This window comes from Dipodomys ordii, unplaced genomic scaffold (assembly GCF_000151885.1).
Source record: "Dipodomys ordii isolate 6190 unplaced genomic scaffold, Dord_2.0 Scaffold48, whole genome shotgun sequence".
Taxonomy (NCBI): Eukaryota; Metazoa; Chordata; class Mammalia; order Rodentia; family Heteromyidae; genus Dipodomys; species Dipodomys ordii.
Window position 1 is genome coordinate 5,575,016 of NW_012267264.1, and position 21,712 is coordinate 5,596,727.

Consider the following 21,712-nt stretch of genomic DNA (forward strand, 5'->3'; position numbering starts at 1 on the left):
AACGAATTTTCATTCTTCCCAGTACCCATCAGAAAGCTGTCTTAAAATTTAAAACATGATCTAACTTCATGTGAAATTTGGAGCTTTACCAAGAACAATTCCACAAATAAAATAATAGTGAAAGACAGTCTCTGTCTTTCTTAAGACTCCGAAGTCATACCTGAGTCTGAGTATTCAAGACTCTAGCACCTAAGATCTAGCTCTACTGAAAGGCATTGGGTTGCCCGCTGACTTGGCTGGGAGTTTGCTCATGCACAGTAACGGATACTTCAATAATTACTGGTTGACTCTAGTACTACAGAAATATTAAAGAGCTAAAAAATGATCCTAATTGATTGAATAGTCTCACTTAAGCAAAATAGACTTTGAAAAGAGAAAATAAAAACTCATGAAAATCTCTGTCTGGTCTATCGGATAGTGAAGACCAACACTATGTATTTTAATTGTTTTGAGTGAATACTTAAAATTCACATTTGCATTACAACTAAACAAAATCAGTTTAAGGTAGAGTTTGTTTTTTGAACACATGTAAGATAATTTTTTAAAAAAATTAGTACATTAGTAAAACAAAAACACAATGAGCAACGCTGACACAGGGTGACAAGCAAATATTATTTAATACTTTGAAGGAAATCAGTTTCACAGGTGAAAAACCAAAGCAATGTAGCCTACTATTGTAGTAATTGCTGTAGACTGTAATGTAAAGATTGTTAAAAGATGGTATCAGCAGCATGAGATAGAATGGAATGAATAAGAACAGAGGTAGAGCAATGGTAATGTGGACATACACAATAGAAAAATACACAGTGATAGGGAAATGGTGGTGGTTTAATTCATCATGAATTTAAATTGAGTACACATTGTTATCAAAGCCCTATGACATATTATTAAATAACACCTGCTATTACTGTAATATAACACATTAGAAGGGACAAATGATCAGCATTACATTAGGTGCAATGAAAAAAATTACATTCATGAGTTCTTCACTTTGCAGGCATATTTTTAGTGGCTTTTAGAAGAAATACATTTCTACTTTGTATTAAATGGCTTCAGCCACACATGGTGATACATGACTATAATGCCACCACTAGAGAGGCTGAGGAAAGAGGATTAAAGTTTGAGGTTATCCTATAGGCCACATAGTGAGTTTGAGCTATACTGACCTGCATACAACACCTTGTCTCAAAAATAAATAGATAAATAAAAGGATAGTTGCTGGTGGCTCATGCCTATGCCCCTAGTTACTCAGGAGGCTGAGATCTGAGGAAGGATTGTGGTTCAAAGCCAGCCTGGACAGGAAAGGCTGTGAGACTCTTATCTCCAATAAGCCTCCAGAAAACTGGAAGTGGTGTTGTAGCTCAAGTGGTAAAGTGCATGCCTTGATCTGAAGAGCTGAGGGACAACTCCCAGGCCCAGAGTTCAAACCCCATGGCCGACAAATTAAAAAAAAAAAGGATGAAAAGAAAAACAATTAAGACTGCCTTGAGAAATGTAAATTAGTTTCTCAATATAAATTTATTTAATACACATTAATAAATATATTAAGATGTATAAATAAATAGGATATCAAATGATCAACTTTAACGCACAATTTAATCAAATTAATTTGGAAGACTAAACTTTTCTCATATACTGAATAGAATGCTTTAAATCTCTGAGAGAATAAGGATGATTATAAGCTATCTCCAGCATTTCAGTTTAACAAATAAACAAACAATACAGTATTTAAAAGACAACAGCTTAGCCTAAATAATAATAGTTCAATGTGATATATTATTACCAATATAATGGAACCACATGTTTTACAGAATAAAATGGTACTAAAATATATATATATATAACATTGCTGGGTGTCAGTGGTTCATGCTTGTAATTCTAGCTACTCAAGAGGCTGAGACTCAAGGATCACTTTTCTATGCCAACCCAGGCAGAAAAGTCCATGAGACTCTTACCTCCAATTGACTAGTAAAAACCAGAAGTGGATGTGTGGCTCAAGTGATAAAACACCAGTTGTGAGTGATATAGCTGGGCAAGAGTATGAGGCCCTGAGTTCAAACCCCAGTAACACCAACACCACACACACACACACACACACACACACACACACACACACACACACAGAGTCACTACTTACACAGCATAGATTAAGCAGAAAACTAAATTTCTACATTAGGTACATAAATAATAAGATTGACTAACCTTATACTTACTAAAGTATAAAATAGTAATGGCCAAGACTTTCACAGTGATGTGTCTATTGTAGAACTAATATTTAAGATAATGTATTTTCCACACTGAATTTTAAAAATCTATATTTTTTATATAGATATTTAATGAAATGCTGTTCAATACTTTAAAATCAGGAAGAAGGAATTCCAAATAAGCTAATATTTTATTTAGAAAGAAAAAGAAAACTGCATATTTTAGGTAACACGCTTTGGATAGAGGAATTTTTCATAAGAATATTCAGAGTATGCTGGGCTTTTAATAGAAATATCATTTCAAAATTTCAAGTTAAATGTCATTTTCACTAAAGCAGCATTAGGGTAAAGAACTTTTTTACAAGACTAAGACATCCATGAAGATTAACTAGTAGTCCAAGCTAACTTCTCGTTATAACAATGTTCAACAGTGTCCCGGACCTTTGAATAAATAGAAATTAAGTTATAACAGTATTTTTGTAAAAAGTAAAAACACTACAAATGATTTAAGAAGGCCATACTTGGTGCTGATGAAGACTCACATCAAACAAATCACTCAGATTCAACTTCTGTAGAAAATAGAGATTTGATCTCATTTTCTTCATATGCAATAAGTTTACAAAAAAGAATAAAAATACTCAGAAAGATGAAAATTCTGACAGTGACTAAGAGAAGAAAGTAAAATGAAGTAAATATTTTAAATAAATTTCTTGAACATTGTTCAATCTACATAAATTAGAGTCACATAACTGACCTGAGATTGTAAATTTAAATGACTATATTCATTATACTAATGAATACTATATTATACTATACAGACAAGAGTAGAGAATATATTTTTAAATGCCATATTTTATTCTGTTCACATATAGTAGTGGTTGACATGGTAAATGTTATACTAATGTGACTTCCTAAGTGAATCAATATGGGAGAATGTAGGGTTACTGTCATTCAATGGGGTAGCATGGTTTATCATAGATATAATTATGATGAATTACTTTGATATTATTTGTAGCAAAGTCGTATTAATGTTTTAGTGAAAGACTCACTATGAGGATGAGCACAACATGTTCATGTATTATGTGCATTTAGTAGTGCATATACATTCAGGTACACTCTTTGATTCTGTCCATTGAAAACTGCTTATGCTAGCCACTTCAGAGACTTCAGAGACAGAGACCAAAGGATCACAAGTTCAAGACAAGTGTGAGCTAGGTAGCATGACCTGGCTCAAACCCAGACAAACGATATGAAATGAGCAAAAAAATCCTCTAACAACAATGAACAAAAAGGCACCCAGAAAGTTTATACTAATGAAAGGAAAATTTCAAATGTTCAAAGTATCATATTGTGGTGTTTACCATTTGATTATTGCATATGCTTTGAGATCAAAAGGTGTTCCCCCCAAATTAGAAAATGGTCATGCAAGTAAACACAATTAGAAAAACCTTATTTTTTTGTTGAATACTGTCAAATCAACACGAAAGCACCCCTTACCAAATTATAAAAAGTGGGTAAAGGTGATCTGTTGACATGCTTTGCATAGATATCTCTAAGCAGCACATGTGATCCTAGGATCATATATATATATACTTACTACAAAGTACTTTGGGAGCTGAAAAAAGAAATAAGCATAAGCGAAACCAACTGGCTTTCCCCACATTTTTAAGTGTATATTAATTGTGTCAAAGGTTTTTTTTAAAAAAAGAATCAGAAATCAATTCTTCATTATCTACAATAACCATCTCAATAGTCATGTAGCAATTAAGACTTCATTGACTTTATAAACCTTTTAAATGGGTTTCCTTGCTCTTGTTTTACATATGAAGAACACCAATGTGACTAAAAAAAAACTGGGCACATGGGGAGAGGATGGGTAGACAAATGGAGAGAGGACAGGTGGACAAATAGTGTCATAATATTCAATATACATATGTGAAAGTGGAGCCAGGTCATTTGTGGGGTTGGGACAGAGGGAATGATGAAAAGGCGGCACTGATCATGATGCATTGTCCTCACAGACACGTTGAACTGAAACCTCTTCGTACACTTACTTCAAGGTTGCAAAATATGTTAAAAATATTAAATAAGTCACTCACACAATATTATCCATTCACTCATACATCATTTTGAATTTGCAGCACACTATGAATTCTTTTTAAAAATTGCACTGTTCAGAGAGGGAACAAAAAGAATTAGCTGATTGTCTTGAAAGAGATTTGCTGAACAAGAAGTAGGGCAATGTGTCACCAAATACTGTAGATCCGGACTTCACAGAAAATTATTTTCCCTTTGCCCAATAGGACACAAAGTCAGAAGAAAACACTCATACACCCAGTAACTCAGCCTCACTTAAAATGCAAAAGGTATATGAGGGCTTACCTGCTTCGTCTGTAGGCATGTCCACTACCAGTTGGTCACTAGACTTCCCATATAAGCCATTACTACATATGGCTACTATTTGAAGAACATAACTCACATTGGGTATTAAATTGTTGAGAATAGCACCCTGAAACAAAGACATTCATAATTATACAAATGTACTATTCTCAAAAGAGAAACATACTAGATAGTGGACCTAGAAAATTTGTTCCCATAGAAAATAGCCATAGTTGTTCAATAGAAAATAGCCATATTTTGTCAACACACAAAGAAGCTCAGGCAGCGCTGTTGAACTTTGTTAACTTTGTCAACTATGAAGATATTGAAAAGTTAAAAGCTTTGATTTTCCCCTCAATTATGTGTTAGTTCTCATAACTAGTTCTCATAACTGACAACCACAAGCTAAAAATCCCACAATTTTCCCATATCATAGTTTTATCAGTATTCTAGGCAAATTAAAATGTAGTTAAACTTTTCATTTATCCACCTGCTGTTACACATAATGACAATGACAGTTATTTAAATGCCAGTCCTGGGACTTGTAGGCCTCTAGCTGTCTGAAAGCAGAGTCCAGTAATCTTTCACCTGCCACGGTGTGTTCCAAAAGCTGCAGCCAAATGAGGGTTTGCAAATCCACCTTCATCCACAGCCAGCACCTCTTTACCAAAGCAAAGTTTAATTTTGCAATGTATAGTTCACACAAGGAATGTGACCTTTGCCTTCTTTGGTTCATAAGAATGGGTGGGAGGGGACAGGGGTGAGTCGGTGGGCAAGAGTTACCTGTTCAATTACATCCCCAAGCTTCTGACATCATTGTCACTTCACATGTGTTATTACAAATCTAATTCAAAGAAACAGACCTTTAAGTCCCCTGCTCCATTTTGCTAGTGCTAGGGGTAGCATGTGGAAAGATCAAATAACATATCTTAAGTCAGGGCACTGAGATTCTAAGGCTAATTCTTCACAGCGAGATATTAATTTTAATATTTATTTTTAAAACTTGGTTTCTGAAAAAATGTGCACATTAAATAACTCCTAGTCCCTAAAATTTTAAAATATGTAATCTGCTCTATCATGTTGTTGGCCTTGTTCATGGTCTCCCTGTGATTCATTGTAACTCTGGTCATCATGTAGTAGAATTCTGTTTTGGAGACTTTCATCCGAAAATGAAAGTAAGGGTAACCATATAGGATCATGTGTAAGTTCTTACCTTGGCAATTAAACTATCACGTTATCATGCACTAAACAAGTCATCTTATAGTTACCAGGTCTTGATAGCCATCTGTTAAAAATTCGTGCTTGGTTTGGTCTCCCTCTAACTGCTGGTAGAGAACTGCGAACTTCTCGATCATGGTATCGTAAACGACTCGGGGTCTTTCCCAGGTGACAAGAAGGCTAGTATAGTTTTCTGGGTCAGCCTGCACATTTTCAGGTTCTGAACTGCAAACTTACAAGGAGAAAAGAAAACAAGTAATTGGTATTGATAACAACTGTTGGTTTCCAGCACTTGTCTAAGCCAACCATATTCTGTGAGATTATTTTGTATTTTATTTCTACTTTTGCCCATCCTCGAGCTTCTGCAGGTGATGTTTTTTTCTGTACCTAGAGTTGTATTAGTCAGGTGCTCATCATCACAACAGATCTCTGAGGTGTAACAAAAGAAGGATTGCTTTGGCTCACAGTTCTTGAAGCTGGTTGTTCCTCATCGCTGTGTGGTGTGGGCTCCGTGAGGACCTCGTTGGCTACAAAGCATCATGTAGGGAGCAAGTGTGTGACAAAAAGAAGGCTTGGCATCTCCTCCATCCTTATAAAGCCACCATTCAATCTTTGGGTTTACCACTTAAACTAATCTAATTTAATCTATTCAAATCTGATGGAATTACTTTCCACCTCTCAACAGCCTGAGGAAGTTTCCACCCTTTTAATACCATTATTGATAAAGACACTGAGAGTCAAACACCTAAATTAGTTCAGAGAGACAAATTATATTTAAACCATAGCAAATATACTCTTTCCTTCACTGTTACTTCTCTCTTTCTGATCAAGGAGGAATTTAGCTGAATGGTGCCTTTCTCTACATACTCTGGTCCCTAGTGAAGTGATGTGTTATTTTCAATAGTCTTAAAAAATCACAATTATTGCATTATTTGATTCAATTTTTTAGCATCTTCCAAAAAATGAGCCCTAGGTCTTTATTTCAATATCATCTTAGAACATGGTTTTTTTAAAAATACATTTGACACACATACTTTTAGAAATAAAGGAACAAGAGACAACATCAAGCTCATTGTGGCTTTGTCTTGTTTGATACTGGAAAATGTTTTTAGCTCACGTCTAGAAAAATGTCACTAACAAAAGAGGGTCTATTATTAGGCATTTTGTTATTGGAGAATCATTAAAATAATTAAAAATTCCTTATAATTGATAGTGTGACATGGATTGTGATGCATTCTACTCAGAAAGTGGCATGTTAAATTGAAACCACTGTGTATAACTACTTAAAGATAATAATAATAAATAACCAACCCCCAAAAGCCATACAGCAAGTTATATAATCATTCACTATTTTACTAATTGCTAGAAAATATCCCAATTGAAAGATTTTTGTTTTGTTAATTGAAAGATTAAGCAAATAAATTTAGAAAATTAGAATATCTGTCTCAGCCGAAAAAATAATATTGGAAAATATATTTTCAATGACTTCTTAAAGGGAATCCAAGCTCTTGCTGGAAATCATGCCAAAGATTTCATCATGTAAGAAAATTCCTGATACTTTCTAGTATGATAGATTGGCTTCATTTTCAGGAAAATATAACATTTTATGGTGTGCAAATGAGGCGAAGTAATGAATACAATTTCTGCACAGTCCTTATAGATTTGCAGAGGTGAGAGAAAAAACTCTCAGGACAAAGATTAATTATGTGACACACTTGAACGTACAAAGCTACTACATGAAAGTATGCAGCTGACTTAGATTCATCAATCATCCTGGATACTCATAAACTACCAGCGTATTCCATAATGTGACCACCAAGCCTTTTTGTCTGTAGTTCATTGCCTGAACACAAGAGGGCACCCATGCCTAACAACTGCCTGCATGAACTGAAAATTTTTATATGCAGTATTTACTATTAGCCATTTTAGCAAATGTACTCTGTGATGGTAGTGGTAAGCAGATACAAACATATAATTTAGATAAATACATGGAAATATTTATATAATTTAGAAATAGGGCTTTCCATTTCAAACCTGAGGTGATGCTTTTTTGTTTAGGAAGGGCTTAGAGGTAGATATTTTTCTGGGAATAAATATTCCCTCATCCAGGATAAAAACCACACACAACAAACAAACAAACAACACCCCCTCCCCTTACATTTAGAGTACATCTTCTAATTTAGACATATCATGTGACACTTCTACTAATGTCCACTAGATGGCAAATGACCATCAAGTCATCTGATACACAGGATTACCTCATTCTTTCTTCCAATGAACCACAGGTCCATTTTTGAAAATGTAGGAGGAGATTGTGGACAATACCCTCTCAAATTCAATCACATGTGTTAGAAAGTGGGAATGACTTAAAGTAATGCTACTTTAAAATATATTTGCCTTATATGTGGATACAAAACAAATTTCTTGAGGACAAAATGTAAGGTATTAGCTACTAAGTAACCAAATGACTACTGTCTAAACAATTATGTTGGTTAGATATCCATGTTTGTCTTGCCTAATACAACAAACAAAAGTACTTCACATTTTAAGAATTAGAGTTGGTGCTGGGAAGGTGGCTCAGTGGTAGAGTGCTTGCCTTATATGCATGAGGCCCTGGGTTCGATTACTCAGCACCACATAAGCAGAAAAAGCTGGAAGTGGTGCTGTGGCTCAAGTGGTAGAGCGCTAGCCTTGAGCACCCAGGCCCAGAGTTCAGGCCCCACGACCGAAAAAAAAAAGAGTTAAAGTTAATGTAAAGTACGACTTTGGAATTTATATCCCTTTACTAGCAGAAATTTACTTCTTAAATTCCCTATATTTCCTCCTTGTAAGTCTTCAATAATTTGTAAGTTTAATTGTGAGAGCTTATATTTCAATTAGAAATATATCTTTTAAAAACTTGTTTTATTTAATTATAGTTAACAGTTCAGTACTAAGTAATCTGTAGCTAGGCTGTACTGCCTCATTGATAAAGTACATGATTTTGGAAAAAGAAAGCATGTATTTTCATGGATAGAACATTTGTTTCATTTGAAAACTAAGATATTGAGCAAAAATTTTCAATGACTTATTGAATTGAATTCAAGCTCATGCTGGGAATTATGCCACAAATTAATCTAACAGAGTCCTGATGCTTGTAGAATGAACAAATAATTTGAAGTTAAAGTATTTTATCACACTGTGAAAATAAAGTGAAATAATAAATGCAATCTCCTCACAGCCCAGGTAGATTTCTAAAGCACAGGGAGGAAAACAAATCTCTCAGGAACAAGAATGAATGAAAGAGCTCACAGAATCTGGAGTATGTCTTTAAGCAAAACCTCATATTTCCATTTATAGTCCATTATCTTGTTAAAAGATGGTCCTCTTCGCTTAACATCATCTTATGGGACCTTTTCTGCTTGTCCCAGACATATACTGGTTATTACAAATAAGGGGACACAAGTGTTTTTTCTTCCTTACTATTGTTTTTAATGAATTTATAAGGTACTATGCCTTACTATTGTTTTTAATGTATTTATAAGGTACTATGTGATTTTTTTGGTGCTTTGTATGTTCCTCCCTCATGGTATAACCCCTGTTTTCACTGTATTTGATGTTGGTATAATTTGGAGAGAGGAATGGAAAAAATGAAATGTTTAGATAGGGATACAGGTGGACCCATTGCAACAATGAGATGTCAAAGACGCTATGTTGAAAAATGAACTTTACAATTTAGGCTGGGGTGGGGGCTGGGCATGTAGCTGAGGAGGTAGAAGGGAAGGGATAGTAGGGGAAAAACAAAGCAACAATGCTGAATAACTAATGTACTCATTACCTTGCTCATGTAACTGTAACACCTTTGTACAGAATTTTCACAATTAAAAACAACTGAATCTTTCAAATATCCATCTGGTTAATCCTATATTTACTATTCACTTTCAAACATAAAAGTAGGTAATAACTATGGGAGAAGTGATTAATATGCACTGAACATCCCAGATTTCCCTATATTTCCTATGGAAATTAATTTATTACATTAGAAGAATGTAAACAACCCAGCAGAATACCTGGTCTGAAAATCAAGAAGGTGTCTGCGGATCACTCTAAACACCAAACAGGCTACCACAGAACGAAGTAGTAACACAGATATAATTTCATTGATCACAGGCAGCTTAGAACTCGGTCCCTTCCTCAGAACCATGTCTACACCTTGGTTGCTTTCTACAAGTTATGTGTGATTTGGGTCAGAATTTCTCATCTTTCAAGGAAGGGTAGACAAGAAACTCTGATCCCTGTAGGATTCCTGCTATGAGCCAGGCTTTCACCTACCAGGTACTCATGCCAGATGATATACATGAGTTCAAAAAAGTATGTCAGTATCACATGAATGCAAAAGGCCCTTCCTATAATAAGTGTTCTGGCTTTAACCTCCCTCCGGTTAACCTGCTCCTACCTTCCTCAGTTTAGTCAGTTATGACCTACTTGGTGCCAGGAACTCCTGACATACAACGCAGAAGGTGTTGTCCCTATCTTTAAGAAATGCACTCCCGGATCAGCTTTCTAACTCTGACGTTTAGTCAGCTCTAAGACTGAGTATCTTTAGTTTCTGAATTCTGGACTCCACAGACAGAGTAATGTACAATAAATTACAACAGAAAATTAGAGAAAAAAAGAAAGACTGAAAAGGAGAAATGTCAATGGATTCTCTGCATCAAAGTTGACACAGAGGATCAAAGATAGACGGAGACCTCTGTCTTTTCTTGCTCTGGGGCCTGCCTTGGAAGAAGTGCAGTCAGCCTGGAGAGAAGGAGACGTGCAGGCTGAGCTCTATGTATTCTAGCTAGAAACATGGATGGACAGGAAAAGAGGTGATTCCTGGGGAGTGGCAGGGAACATGTCATAATTACTGAGAGTACACAAGGTCTGACTCAGCTACTTTCCACTAATTTGAAGTTTGTGGAACACACACTCATATCCGCCAGATCTTTACCTGAAGCTTCTGAGATGCATTAAAAAATATTGAGACGGGTACTTTGATGATCGTGCGTGCGTGCGTGCGTGCATGCGTGCGTGCGTGTGTGTGTGTGTGTGTGTGTTAGTCCTGGGGCTTGAAATCAGTGCCTAGGTGATGTCCCTGAGCTGTTTTGCTCAAGGCTAGTGCTCTACCACTTGAGCCACAGATCTTCTTCTAGCTTTTCCAAGGTTAACAGGCTTTGAACTGTGATCTTCAGATCTCAGCTTCCTAAGTAGATAGGATTAAAATTGTGACACACTGGTGTCCAGTGGAATGCTGGATCTTAATAAAGTCAATATTAGCCTTGTTACAAACATTAAATATAAGAATTGGAAAAGTCCTCTCCCTGTTTTGCCCTTCTGAAGGATTTCATCATTTACTTCTATAAACCACCAAAAAGTCTTTCATGTTCTACTTACTTCGTAGTCTTTCTTGGGGCACAGTGTAACTTCAGCAATCATTCAATTTATAATGTATGTCTAAGGGTAAACTATGTTCACTTTACTTTTCTGAATAGAATTATAGTATTTACATGTAACCTTAACAAATGCTATTTAAAATTACCAGTCTTCAAAAAGTAAGCTTACTAATGTGTAATTCATTAAGGTACTTTTCAGAAAATATTAACAAAATTTCTCATAGTTCAAACAAATTATGATACAAAGACATTCCCAGCATGCACTGAAAAATGTTCTCTGATTTTCTTGTACTTTTAAAGAAAAGTTTACTTTAAAATTGTTAACATTCTGGCCAATGAGATTAGAAGTGCACGTGTAATTCTACTCAACAAGTTGTTTTTAAATGCCCTAAACATGGAAAACTTGAAGAGCTCTGAATATGGCTGTGACTTCCTGTTTTTATATAGTAAATAAAATGCGTGCAACATACTCTTGATTTTATGAGAAATAGCAATGTCTTTAAGAGAAATATCTGAATGATTGTCACCAAAATCCTCATGGTGGTTATCTCTGAGGAGTGACATTGCAGAGAATTTTAATTTCCTCTTGTAGGCTTACCTCTACTTTTACCTTAAAAATCACTTTCTGGAGCCAGGTACTGGTGACTCAGGCCTGTAATCCTAGCTACTCAGGAGATTTGAAGATTGCTGTTCAAAGCAACCCTGGACAGGAAAGTCTGTGACACTCTTATCTCCAATTAACCACACACACACACACACACACACACACACACACTGGACGTGGACCTTGTGGCTCAAGTGATAGAGAGCCAGCCTTAAGTAAAAAATTCACAGACAGCTCCCAGGTAATAAATAACTTATTATCCTATGAAGTTTAATAAAAGCCAAACAGATTCCTCACTTATTGTCAAATTTAGTTACAAGGAATCGATGGGAGATGGTGTATCTCATATGAAAAGGCAATCACAGGAATATGCATGAGATATAATAAGTGCTTATTGATGTAAAGACCTATGATAGAACAAGCAAGAAAAAAATCAAACATTTTAGACAGATTCACAACTCCCACAAATTAAAAGCAAGTGGCTTACTTTTTATTATAACTTCAACGAATGGAGAAGGACGAAAGGGGTGACAATAATCAAATGCATTGTACTTGTAAATGGACATGCTGAATTGAAATAGGCTTGTACAACTCAAAATAATATTACCTATTTTAAATAATTTTTAAAAAAACTTAACAAATTTATAAATATGTGAGGTTATTCCTCACATATCTGTCATTTTATTAAAATGTTGTAACTGAGATTCAGGGAAGTTAACTAGCTAGCCTAAAGCAGCAAAAGTAATTAAAATATTTTTAAACTTCTAAACTCCTATTTTCCATGATTCCAAAACCACCATCTACCCTGAATCTGTGAAGAGTACATTAAAAAAAATCACATTTCAGGACATACCTGCTTCGTGAATCTCTTCCTTTCCAGTGTATGAAGAAAACACCTGCCTAGAGAACTTGTACTGTTGTTCTCGAAAATTGTTTTGTAAGTAGTCCATCAGCATGACATACCCCGACTGCTGCATCGTCAGAACCTCACAAAACACAGCCAACTGGAGGGAAGACAAGATCATTTAAGGCCCCTGCAAAGCATCGGCAAATGCTTTCAGACACGTAACTTCTAGCAGAGCTAGAAAAACTCATGTTGCTTGTTTCATGTTGCTTCCAATTGCTTCATTTATGTGAACTTCCAAATTACCTGGCTTTCAGAGATGCTCACGGTGTCCTTAAAAACAATCCACTCCACCGTGTCTGTACAGGGCGGGGACGTCAAGGAGCCATTGTAAATGTAGTACTTGTCAGTAGAGTTTGGCAAAAGGTCCAGCAACGTGAATGGATCTAAGGTAGCCTGCTTTCCTGCGGAGCAAGAACATATACCTCAGCAGAAGACTCAACATTCATTTGAGGCTACCAGGAAACACCTGGTGTTTTGTTACGTCTTTAATCAGAAATGAGATTTTAGGAACGTTTAACATGAATATCAAAATGGCAGTAAATCTGACACACTTCCAATTGGCTTCAATATATCACTGCATAGTGTTAGATGTTTCACAATTGCAACATGTTGCTGTAAAGAATATTTTACTATGTAAATAGTATGCTATGTTATAGCATCTCAACAGACACATTATTTTAATGAGATCCAATGGTAGTTCATGGCAGACAATACTAAAATCCTTTTTTTGATATGATTATCTTCAAGTAAAATTATATTTAAGGATAACTAGTTGAAATCAATAATGAGACAAAGATGGAGCACTAATGTAAGCAAAAGACACAAAACTCATTTTACAGGAATAAACAATAGCAGGACCATTTGCAAATAATGTGTAAAATTACATGTGCATGTAAAATACTAGGTGAAAGTCAAGCTAGTGAGGTAGGGTACAAAGATAGAAAACAGAGAAAAAAGGGAAGACTGGAGGATAATAGAGAATGCAGTTAATAACATACTTGTGCATGTAAACCATTGAGCAGAATTAGCACACCAAATTAATAAGCGAATTAAGCAGAGTAACTGGACACAAGACCAATACACAATAGCAATTATATTTTTAAGTAGCAGTATTGAAAAATAAAAAATATTTGATACACTATAACATCAAATGGAAACAAACTCCAAATTCCTACCATTAAAAACCCACAAAATATCAAATACCAGGCTCCAAAAGTTGTAATAGAAAAATCCCAGAAGGGTGTGGCATGCATATGGCATATTGACTTAATTGACAATATTTTTAATATTTACATGGAAATAGAAAGGAACATTATTAAGACAATCTTGAATAAGTAAAAGCTAGAGAATTTCTATGATCAGATAGGAAGCCCTATTATACAAAGCTGTAGAAATCATGCTAGTGAGGTATTTGTGCCAAGATAGGCAAAGAGAATAATAGAGGGTAGGAGAGAATGTTGACCCACACATTTATGATCCATTGATTTATGATGGAAAATTCATTAAGTAGTACATCAACCCTGCTATGTCAATTGGCCATTGTTGAGCAAAAGGTGAATTCTGACTCCTACTTCACCTTTTAATATTATCCAATCTTTAACAGATTATACGTTTAAAAAATGCCAGGACATAAAGAAATACTGAAGCAGCAGGAAAGTATAGTTGAAATCATCTCCTACTACTCAGTGCAATGATATTTATGGGTCCACATGAAAACTGCCTGTAGGAGTTTTCCATAGACAGATCCTTGACTTGCATTTGTGATTAAAAAAAGTACCATAAGTCATTCTGACAGAGAATTCTCATTTGAAAGTCACTGATGATGTTACCTGACTGTATGTCTTCTTTGCAACTAAAAAGATTTCATATGGCTGTGACTGAGGAATATAATCTTAATAATATTAATGTAGTAATATATTAACACTCGCTATATAATGTATATATTACCATACTGATATTATGTTCATATTAAAATACTTGGTCACTGAAAAACACCATTGCGCTCTCTCTCTCCATTTTATGGAGAGAAAAATGCCTAACATAGAATAGGTATGAGGGAAGGAAAGAAAAGAAAGATAGGAAGAGGTGATGTAAGAGAGAAAAGATTTGTTTCATAGAGAAAATGGAGCAGATGAACAACCAGCCCATGTATGTAAAGAATAAGAGCAGGACTTAGAAATCTAGATGAGTACAGAATCAAGAGCTGTCTTTAGTCCTCAAATGTCCCTCCTGCAGTAGCTGGCAGTTGGCATCAGGAAACCTTCAGTTTACTAGACATGTGGGGATTTGTAGATTTTTAAAATAGGGCTTTATTTAACTCCAGAGTTATCAAAAAATAAACATGTAACTTTAGAAGGATTTAACTTATTTAATTTGGACAGATCACATCTAACAAGCATTCAAATCAAATTGTCAAGTATTTCTTTCGTGTTCTGGAACATGAAACTAATATGCATCTCCACCTGAAGGAACAAATAATGTGAACAGACTAGTATCTGAACTCTGGTGTGACTCCCTGCCAACGGTGGCCTAGCTTCAGTGTTCTCCAGGTCTCTGATGAAATATTCAGTATCTGATAGGGAAGGCTGATTGATCTGGAAGACTTTAGGATCTACCCAAAAGAGTGGGGAAGTTGGTGCATAGGTAGCTGGGCAGAGAAATAAAAGAGAGTTAAACAATAGACCAGAGACCATTAGTTCTGCTCATGAATTAAGACCCAGGATATAGGCAGAATAACACTGTGATGGAATCCATGATCTCAGTGAGGGAATTATGGAGCAGTGGCTCTGGTGAACTACCCCTCAATGGCTTGCAAATGGTAGCTATTAACGTGAAACCGTAGTGAGAGAGCCTGGACATGTTTGTTCTTAGGAGTAGCCTTCCAGAAGCCCCTAGAAAGTAAAGAAGTTCCTGCAGCTACACAGTCAGCATTAACAACCCATGTGAACGTAACTGTTGTCCCCCTAGGCTGCTCACAAAGCATGGGGACATTCAGAATTCACACGTCACACTTTTCAAGTGTTGGAATTCAAACCAGTTTCCTTTTTTGCGTCTGAATACAGTCCACTTCCTGACTCAATGAGAGGCAAGTGAATGTGGCTTATGGCATTCAATGTGCCACTTGTTGTCTAGTGGAGGGGAAGAGATGGCAGCACCATCTTGATTGATTGCATTTTTTAAAAAAAGGAAAGTTGCACTGCAGGAATTCAGGACTTCTGGAAAGTTCTATAATTCACATCTTCACATGTAATTAACAAAGAGGAATCAATCCAAGTCCAGTATTTTGTTCTTGAGAAAAGGATCTGTTGTGAGCCTTATTCCTCATTTGGAATTTTAGAGATTCCTGGAAAGAAATGATCCTCATTTTATTGATAACTCAGGCAGCATTAATACCATCTGTGGAGTGCTCAATAAAAGTAACAATAATAATGGGGTGCCTTCTGTTGCCAATTTTGTCAAATGCACCGGCTGTGACAAATTACAACATTCACGTGCTAGTAGGCAGAACAACTTCAGAGCATGTTACATCTTGTTCTATGCAAGCATGGGCCATTCTTGCAAAAATCCTGCCTCCTTGTACTGTTGAGGCAGAGGATTCATGAAGAAATGCACCAGGGAGAAACAGGCTTTGTTGGCTCATGCCTATAATCCAATCTGAATTAATCAGGAAGCTAAAACCTGGAGGATTATGATTCAAAGCCAGCCTGAGAATCCATTTCCAATTAACTATCAAAAAGTGCTACACTGGAGCCCTGAAGCAAGTGGTAGAGCACCAGCCAAGAGCAAGATAGAATCAAGAGCATGGGACCCTGACTTAGAATACTGAGTTTAAGTCCCAATATAGTAAAAGCACCAGAGATTAAATATTGCCTTGAGTAGCAATTCCTTTTTCACTATATGAATTGCTTTCATATTAGAAGTTAGAATCTTTAAGGGATGTACAAAGCAGAGGCAGAATGAATATGTCTAAATGTATAATGTAATTAGTCTATTTTCAAGGACAAGTTAAGAAGAGTTCAACCTCTTATGTACATTAATATTGCATGAGGCCCAACCTGGCTTCACATTTACCATCCTCCTGATTCTGCCTGGTACTACAGGCATGTACTGTTATGCCCAGCATGCCTCTGACTTTGACACTTTAACTCTTCTCTTTGAAGTTATTCTTTATTAGTTTCTACTTCAGCTCACATACTTGTCTGGAACCTACATTCCTGTTTTAAAATATTATATAAAAATTTCCTGATAAATTGTCCATTATTTAGAGAGAAATATAGGTTATCAAGGGTGAGACATAAAAGACTGCTCCTCTTCAAAAGTGTACCTTTTGGAACAAGTAATTTTATTCCCACTGTAAGAACTTATGTACTTTCCAATCCTGAAGAAAAGTATTTAAGTAGCTTACCAAAGCGACTAACATTCTCAACCCCATCAATAATGGCCTTGTAATCCAAGTTTTCTTCTATTCCAACCTGTCAAAGAAGAATGGCATTCTAAAAACAAGACCAAATAAATTGATCGTCTGTTCAGTAAAAATATAAGGATTAATTTCATTGAAAGTATAAAGATTAACATGCTCCAAACACTTGCATTTTCTGTAAAACAAATAAAACCAAGTTACCTTTTCATTTTGCACTAAGTGTGAGATGATTCACAATTACTGCTATACAAATATGATCCTTTTTATGGAAAAGTAAGAAAATACTTCCACTCATAAACAGTTTGCTACAGTTGAAAAAAATCCACCCTATATATGAATAACCAAGGACTAATCCTTTATAAAAATGATCAACAGTTTTCATTGTGCCTGCTAGCTCTTCTGTTTGTAGAAAAGTATGCCTTGATACTTGACATCAATATTTCATGCGATTAAAAAATGTCAATTGTAAATTTATATATAATTACCTCGAATAAAATGGATAAAGCTCTTAATCTCCCTTTTCCTTTAACTGCTTCCTCAAAACTTGAAAATCGATCTGTGTCAAAGCAGTAGATTTGCATCTATAAAGATAACAATGATACGTATTACATAAAAAATGTTTCACAAAAGTCAGCAAAGAAACTTATTAAAACTACCTAATAATTCAATAAAATCTTTTCAAAAATTCTTTTTTGTATGTATCTTTTATTGCAAAAATACTGTACAGAGGGGTTACAGTTACATGAGTAAGGTAATGAGTACATTTCCTATTGAGTATTGTTACCTCCTTTGTTTTTCCCTACCAACCCTTCCCTCCCCACCTTTCCAACTCCACCCCCCCCACAAGTTGTAAAGTTTGTTTTCAACATAGTGTCAAGTACATCTTATTATTATAATGGGTCGACCTGTATCCTTATTTCAGCATTTTGTTATTTCCCTTCCCTTCCTCCCAAATTAGAAAAATGTATATACAAGATTCAGGGCACTGGAATCAACAGTGAAAACAGGTTATACCATGGGCGAAGAACATAAAAAGAAACAAAAAAAATCACATGGTACATTATAAGTACATTAAAAACAACAGCAAGAAAGATAAAAGCACTTGTGTCTCTATCTACTTGGGGTTCACTTTGCTTAGCATCATCTTATATGATCATATATCCATAGCTTTTGACCTTTTCTGCTTGTCCTAGACATATACTATTTATTGCAAATAAGGGAAACCATGGGACCTATGTTTCTTTGGGCCTGACTTACTTCACTTAATATAATTTTTTCCAAGTCTTTCCATTTCTAACAAACAGGGCACTATATGATAATATTCTACATATTTTCAAAATATTTTGGCAATCAGAAGGATCCAAAGCTATATTTTCTGTCATCAGTCATCTCTGCAGAAGGAAATAGACTTAGCCATACCTAGGACAACAATAACCACTTTGAGATTACCAATGAATATTATAGAAATAATTCACTAGAGAATGTGTCATATATAAATGTTACTAAAAGTTATTTTAATTGTTTGGCTGGAATTCTTTCAAATATGGGGCTTCTTCTTTCTTGGCTGCACATGGCTTTCTCCATGGTCCATAGTTCTTAATATTAGATAGGATCCCATTGTGTCCCACCACTCTACTACTCTGCTCAGATTCTGTTTAATCTAAATCATACTCAAAAGAGGTCTGGATGCCCGTGACTCATGCCTGTAATCATAGCTACTCAGGAGGCTGAAATCTGAGGATCACAGTTTGAAGCTGGCCTAGGGAAGGAAAGTCCATGAGACTTAACACCAATTAATCATAGAAAAATCTGCAAGTGGACCTATGGCTCAAGCGCTAGTTCACTAGCCTTGAGCAAAAGGAGCTCAGGGACAAAGTCCAGGCCCAGAGTTCAAGCTCAAGGACTGAAAGAAAAAAAAAAGTACTCAAAGAGCTTAAGCCTCCTTTTGGAGACAGGGTCTCATGCTGGCTACAACTGAGACACTGTCTTAGAGGTTTGGGGTTAAGGACAATGGAAAATCTTTCATGCATTTCAGTCAACAAAGGCCAGTGGCATTTAGTAATCTACCGGAGAAACCATGGTGGCTTGAACTGTTTTCTAACATCTCAATCATTTGTGGAAAACGTGATTGGGAGATGTAGGAGACCTAAAAAAAAAGAAAAAAGCCAAGGACGTTCCCCGGGTCAGTGCTTGAATCATCACATGGAGAATGTTTTTCTTAATTTTTTTATTGTGAAAATACTTTACAGAGGGGTTACAGTTACAGGAGCAAGGGAATGAGTCCATTTCCTATCCAGCATGGTTGCCTCCTTGGAAAGTATTTTTAACAAGAAAATAGTAAACAATGCTTCTGAGAGACAAAGTGGAGAGGCTTTTGGGCAAACAAAAACAAAAATGAGGTTTAGTGCACAAATTCTAAATAGTGTTTGTTTTGATTGTTCAGAGCTTTAGATGTTAAGATCTTTAAAAAAAATCATGTTTGCCGAAGCAGGTAATATTGTGAGAGAGAGAAAAAACAATTACCCTCTCAGAAGTGAGATACCATGTTTTTAGGAGTTGATTTTTATATTTTTTGACAAACCAAATTAAAAAATAAGATTTTTATATCAGGATATTTTCATATACAGTCCCCCAATTACAATCCATAAGTGTTTAGTGATCTTATTTACAGTTTGAAGAGACTTTTTTTTTTTTAAAAAAAGAGGTAATACAAAATCAAAAAAAGATGAAAAGGAAAAGGAGGTGAAAAATGAGACAAGGAAATGGGGGAAGAATATGACCCAAGTACATTGTAACACACATGGAAATGCCCTAATAAAACCCCTTTCTCTGTCCAATAGATATTTGCTAGTGAAAGATACAAATCACCCATCTTATTTTTATTAGTAATATTTTAAATGATAAAAGTAATGCAATTTTGTTTGAAGTTATTTAGGGCAAAAAGGACTTAAAAGGAGAAAATAAAACTAGCATTTACAATGTCATCACTCTAAGAAAAATTACATTTAATATTTAATTTACTAAATGCTAAGATTTTCTGTATTTTTAATATTTTTTAAAGATTGATAAATTCACTCCCTCATTCATTTTTCATAGTTATGTTAGGAGGCTAGTTCTACTGCTATGACATTCGTTCCCTAGACGGATAACAGAAGTTCAGACAAGCTGAACAATTTCTATGACTTCATGTGACCAGTTGTGGAGTCAGTGTTGGAATTCAGTCTATCTGACTTTGATACAACTTTAACTCTGTATTAATTACCTTTCATGTTTTACACTATGGGAAAACTTATACTTGTTATTTTATATTCTTCTTTAGAAAAGCACTAATAAGATTATCTTTTATTGCAAATATAATATTAAAACATAACTTAAAAATATTTATAATATTCTATCATTATATATTTGTTTCAATTTATATTACTGTAAATAAATCTTTACACATGATTTTTAACATAGTTACAGTCATAGATGCTACAAATTGAAATTACAAGTACTGAGAATAAGCCATATAAAATTTGTTTTTTAAAAAAAATTTGTGTGTGTGTGCAACTGAGTGCTGTCCTTGAGCTTTTTTTGTGTGTGGGGGGGGTACAGTCATGGGGCCTGAACTCTGGGCCTGGGCGCTGTCCCTCAGCTCTTCAGCTCAAGGCTAGCACTCTAGCCCTTGAGCCACAGCGCCACTTCCGGCATTTTTCTTTTTGCTTATGTGGTGCTGAGGAATTGAACCCAGGGCCTCAGGCATGCAAGGCAAGTGCTCTACCACTGAGCCACCTTCCCAGCCCCCTTGAGCTTTTTGTTGCTCAAAGCTAGAGCTCTGCCACTTGAGTCATACCTCCACTTCCAGCTTTTTGGTGATTAAGTAGAGATAAGAGTCTCATGGAAAAAAAAAAGTGTCTCATGGACTTTCCTGCCTGGGCTGGCTTTGAACTGCAATCCTTAGATCTCAGCCTCCTGAGTAGCTAAGAGTACAAACATGAGCTACCAATGCCTAACATAAAATTATTAATAAAAACAATGTACTTCCCAGAATGCTAAGCAGTTCTATCTAGTCATGTCTGTGTGCATTAAAATGCACACACAAAACATTGTGATTATATTTACTTCTCTAATCTTTTTTAATATGTTTTTATTGTAAAAATACTGCATAGAGGGGTTACAGTTACATGAGCAATGTAATGAGTACATTTCCTATCAAGCATTGCTGCTTCCTCCTTCATTTTTCCCCTAGGATCCGTCCCCTCCCACCTCCACACTACCCGACAACCCCCCCCCCTTCCCTGCCTAAATTGTAAAGTTAGTTTTCAACATATTGTCTTGTACATCTCATTGTTACTATGGGTCAATCTGTATCCCTATTTAAGCATTTTTTTTCCGTTCCCCTATTTGCAATAACTAGTATATGTCTGGAACAAGCAGAAATGCACATATGACAAGATAAGATGATGTTAAGCGAAATGAACCCTAAGATAGGGACACAAGTGGTTTTTTTTCTTTCTTGCTATTGTTTCTAACGTATTTATAATGTACCATGTGATTCTTTTGTTTCTTTCTATGTTCCTCCCC

General features: G+C 35.5%; 1 protein-coding gene across 1 annotated transcript in view; it reads right to left on the reverse strand.

Annotated features, from left to right (window-relative positions):
• The window catches only part of Ptprz1 (protein tyrosine phosphatase, receptor-type, Z polypeptide 1), a gene marked incomplete at its 5' end in the record, with an annotated part of 112,976 nt that overhangs the window by 52,437 nt on the left and 38,827 nt on the right, over positions 1-21,712 (reverse strand). The window contains 6 exons of the mRNA XM_013019952.1: positions 4,587-4,713; positions 5,852-6,033; positions 12,673-12,823; positions 12,970-13,127; positions 17,132-17,198; positions 17,632-17,727. Coding sequence (XP_012875406.1) covers positions 4,587-4,713; positions 5,852-6,033; positions 12,673-12,823; positions 12,970-13,127; positions 17,132-17,198; positions 17,632-17,727 — 781 coding nt within the window. The remainder of the gene's footprint in view (positions 1-4,586; positions 4,714-5,851; positions 6,034-12,672; positions 12,824-12,969; positions 13,128-17,131; positions 17,199-17,631; positions 17,728-21,712) is intronic.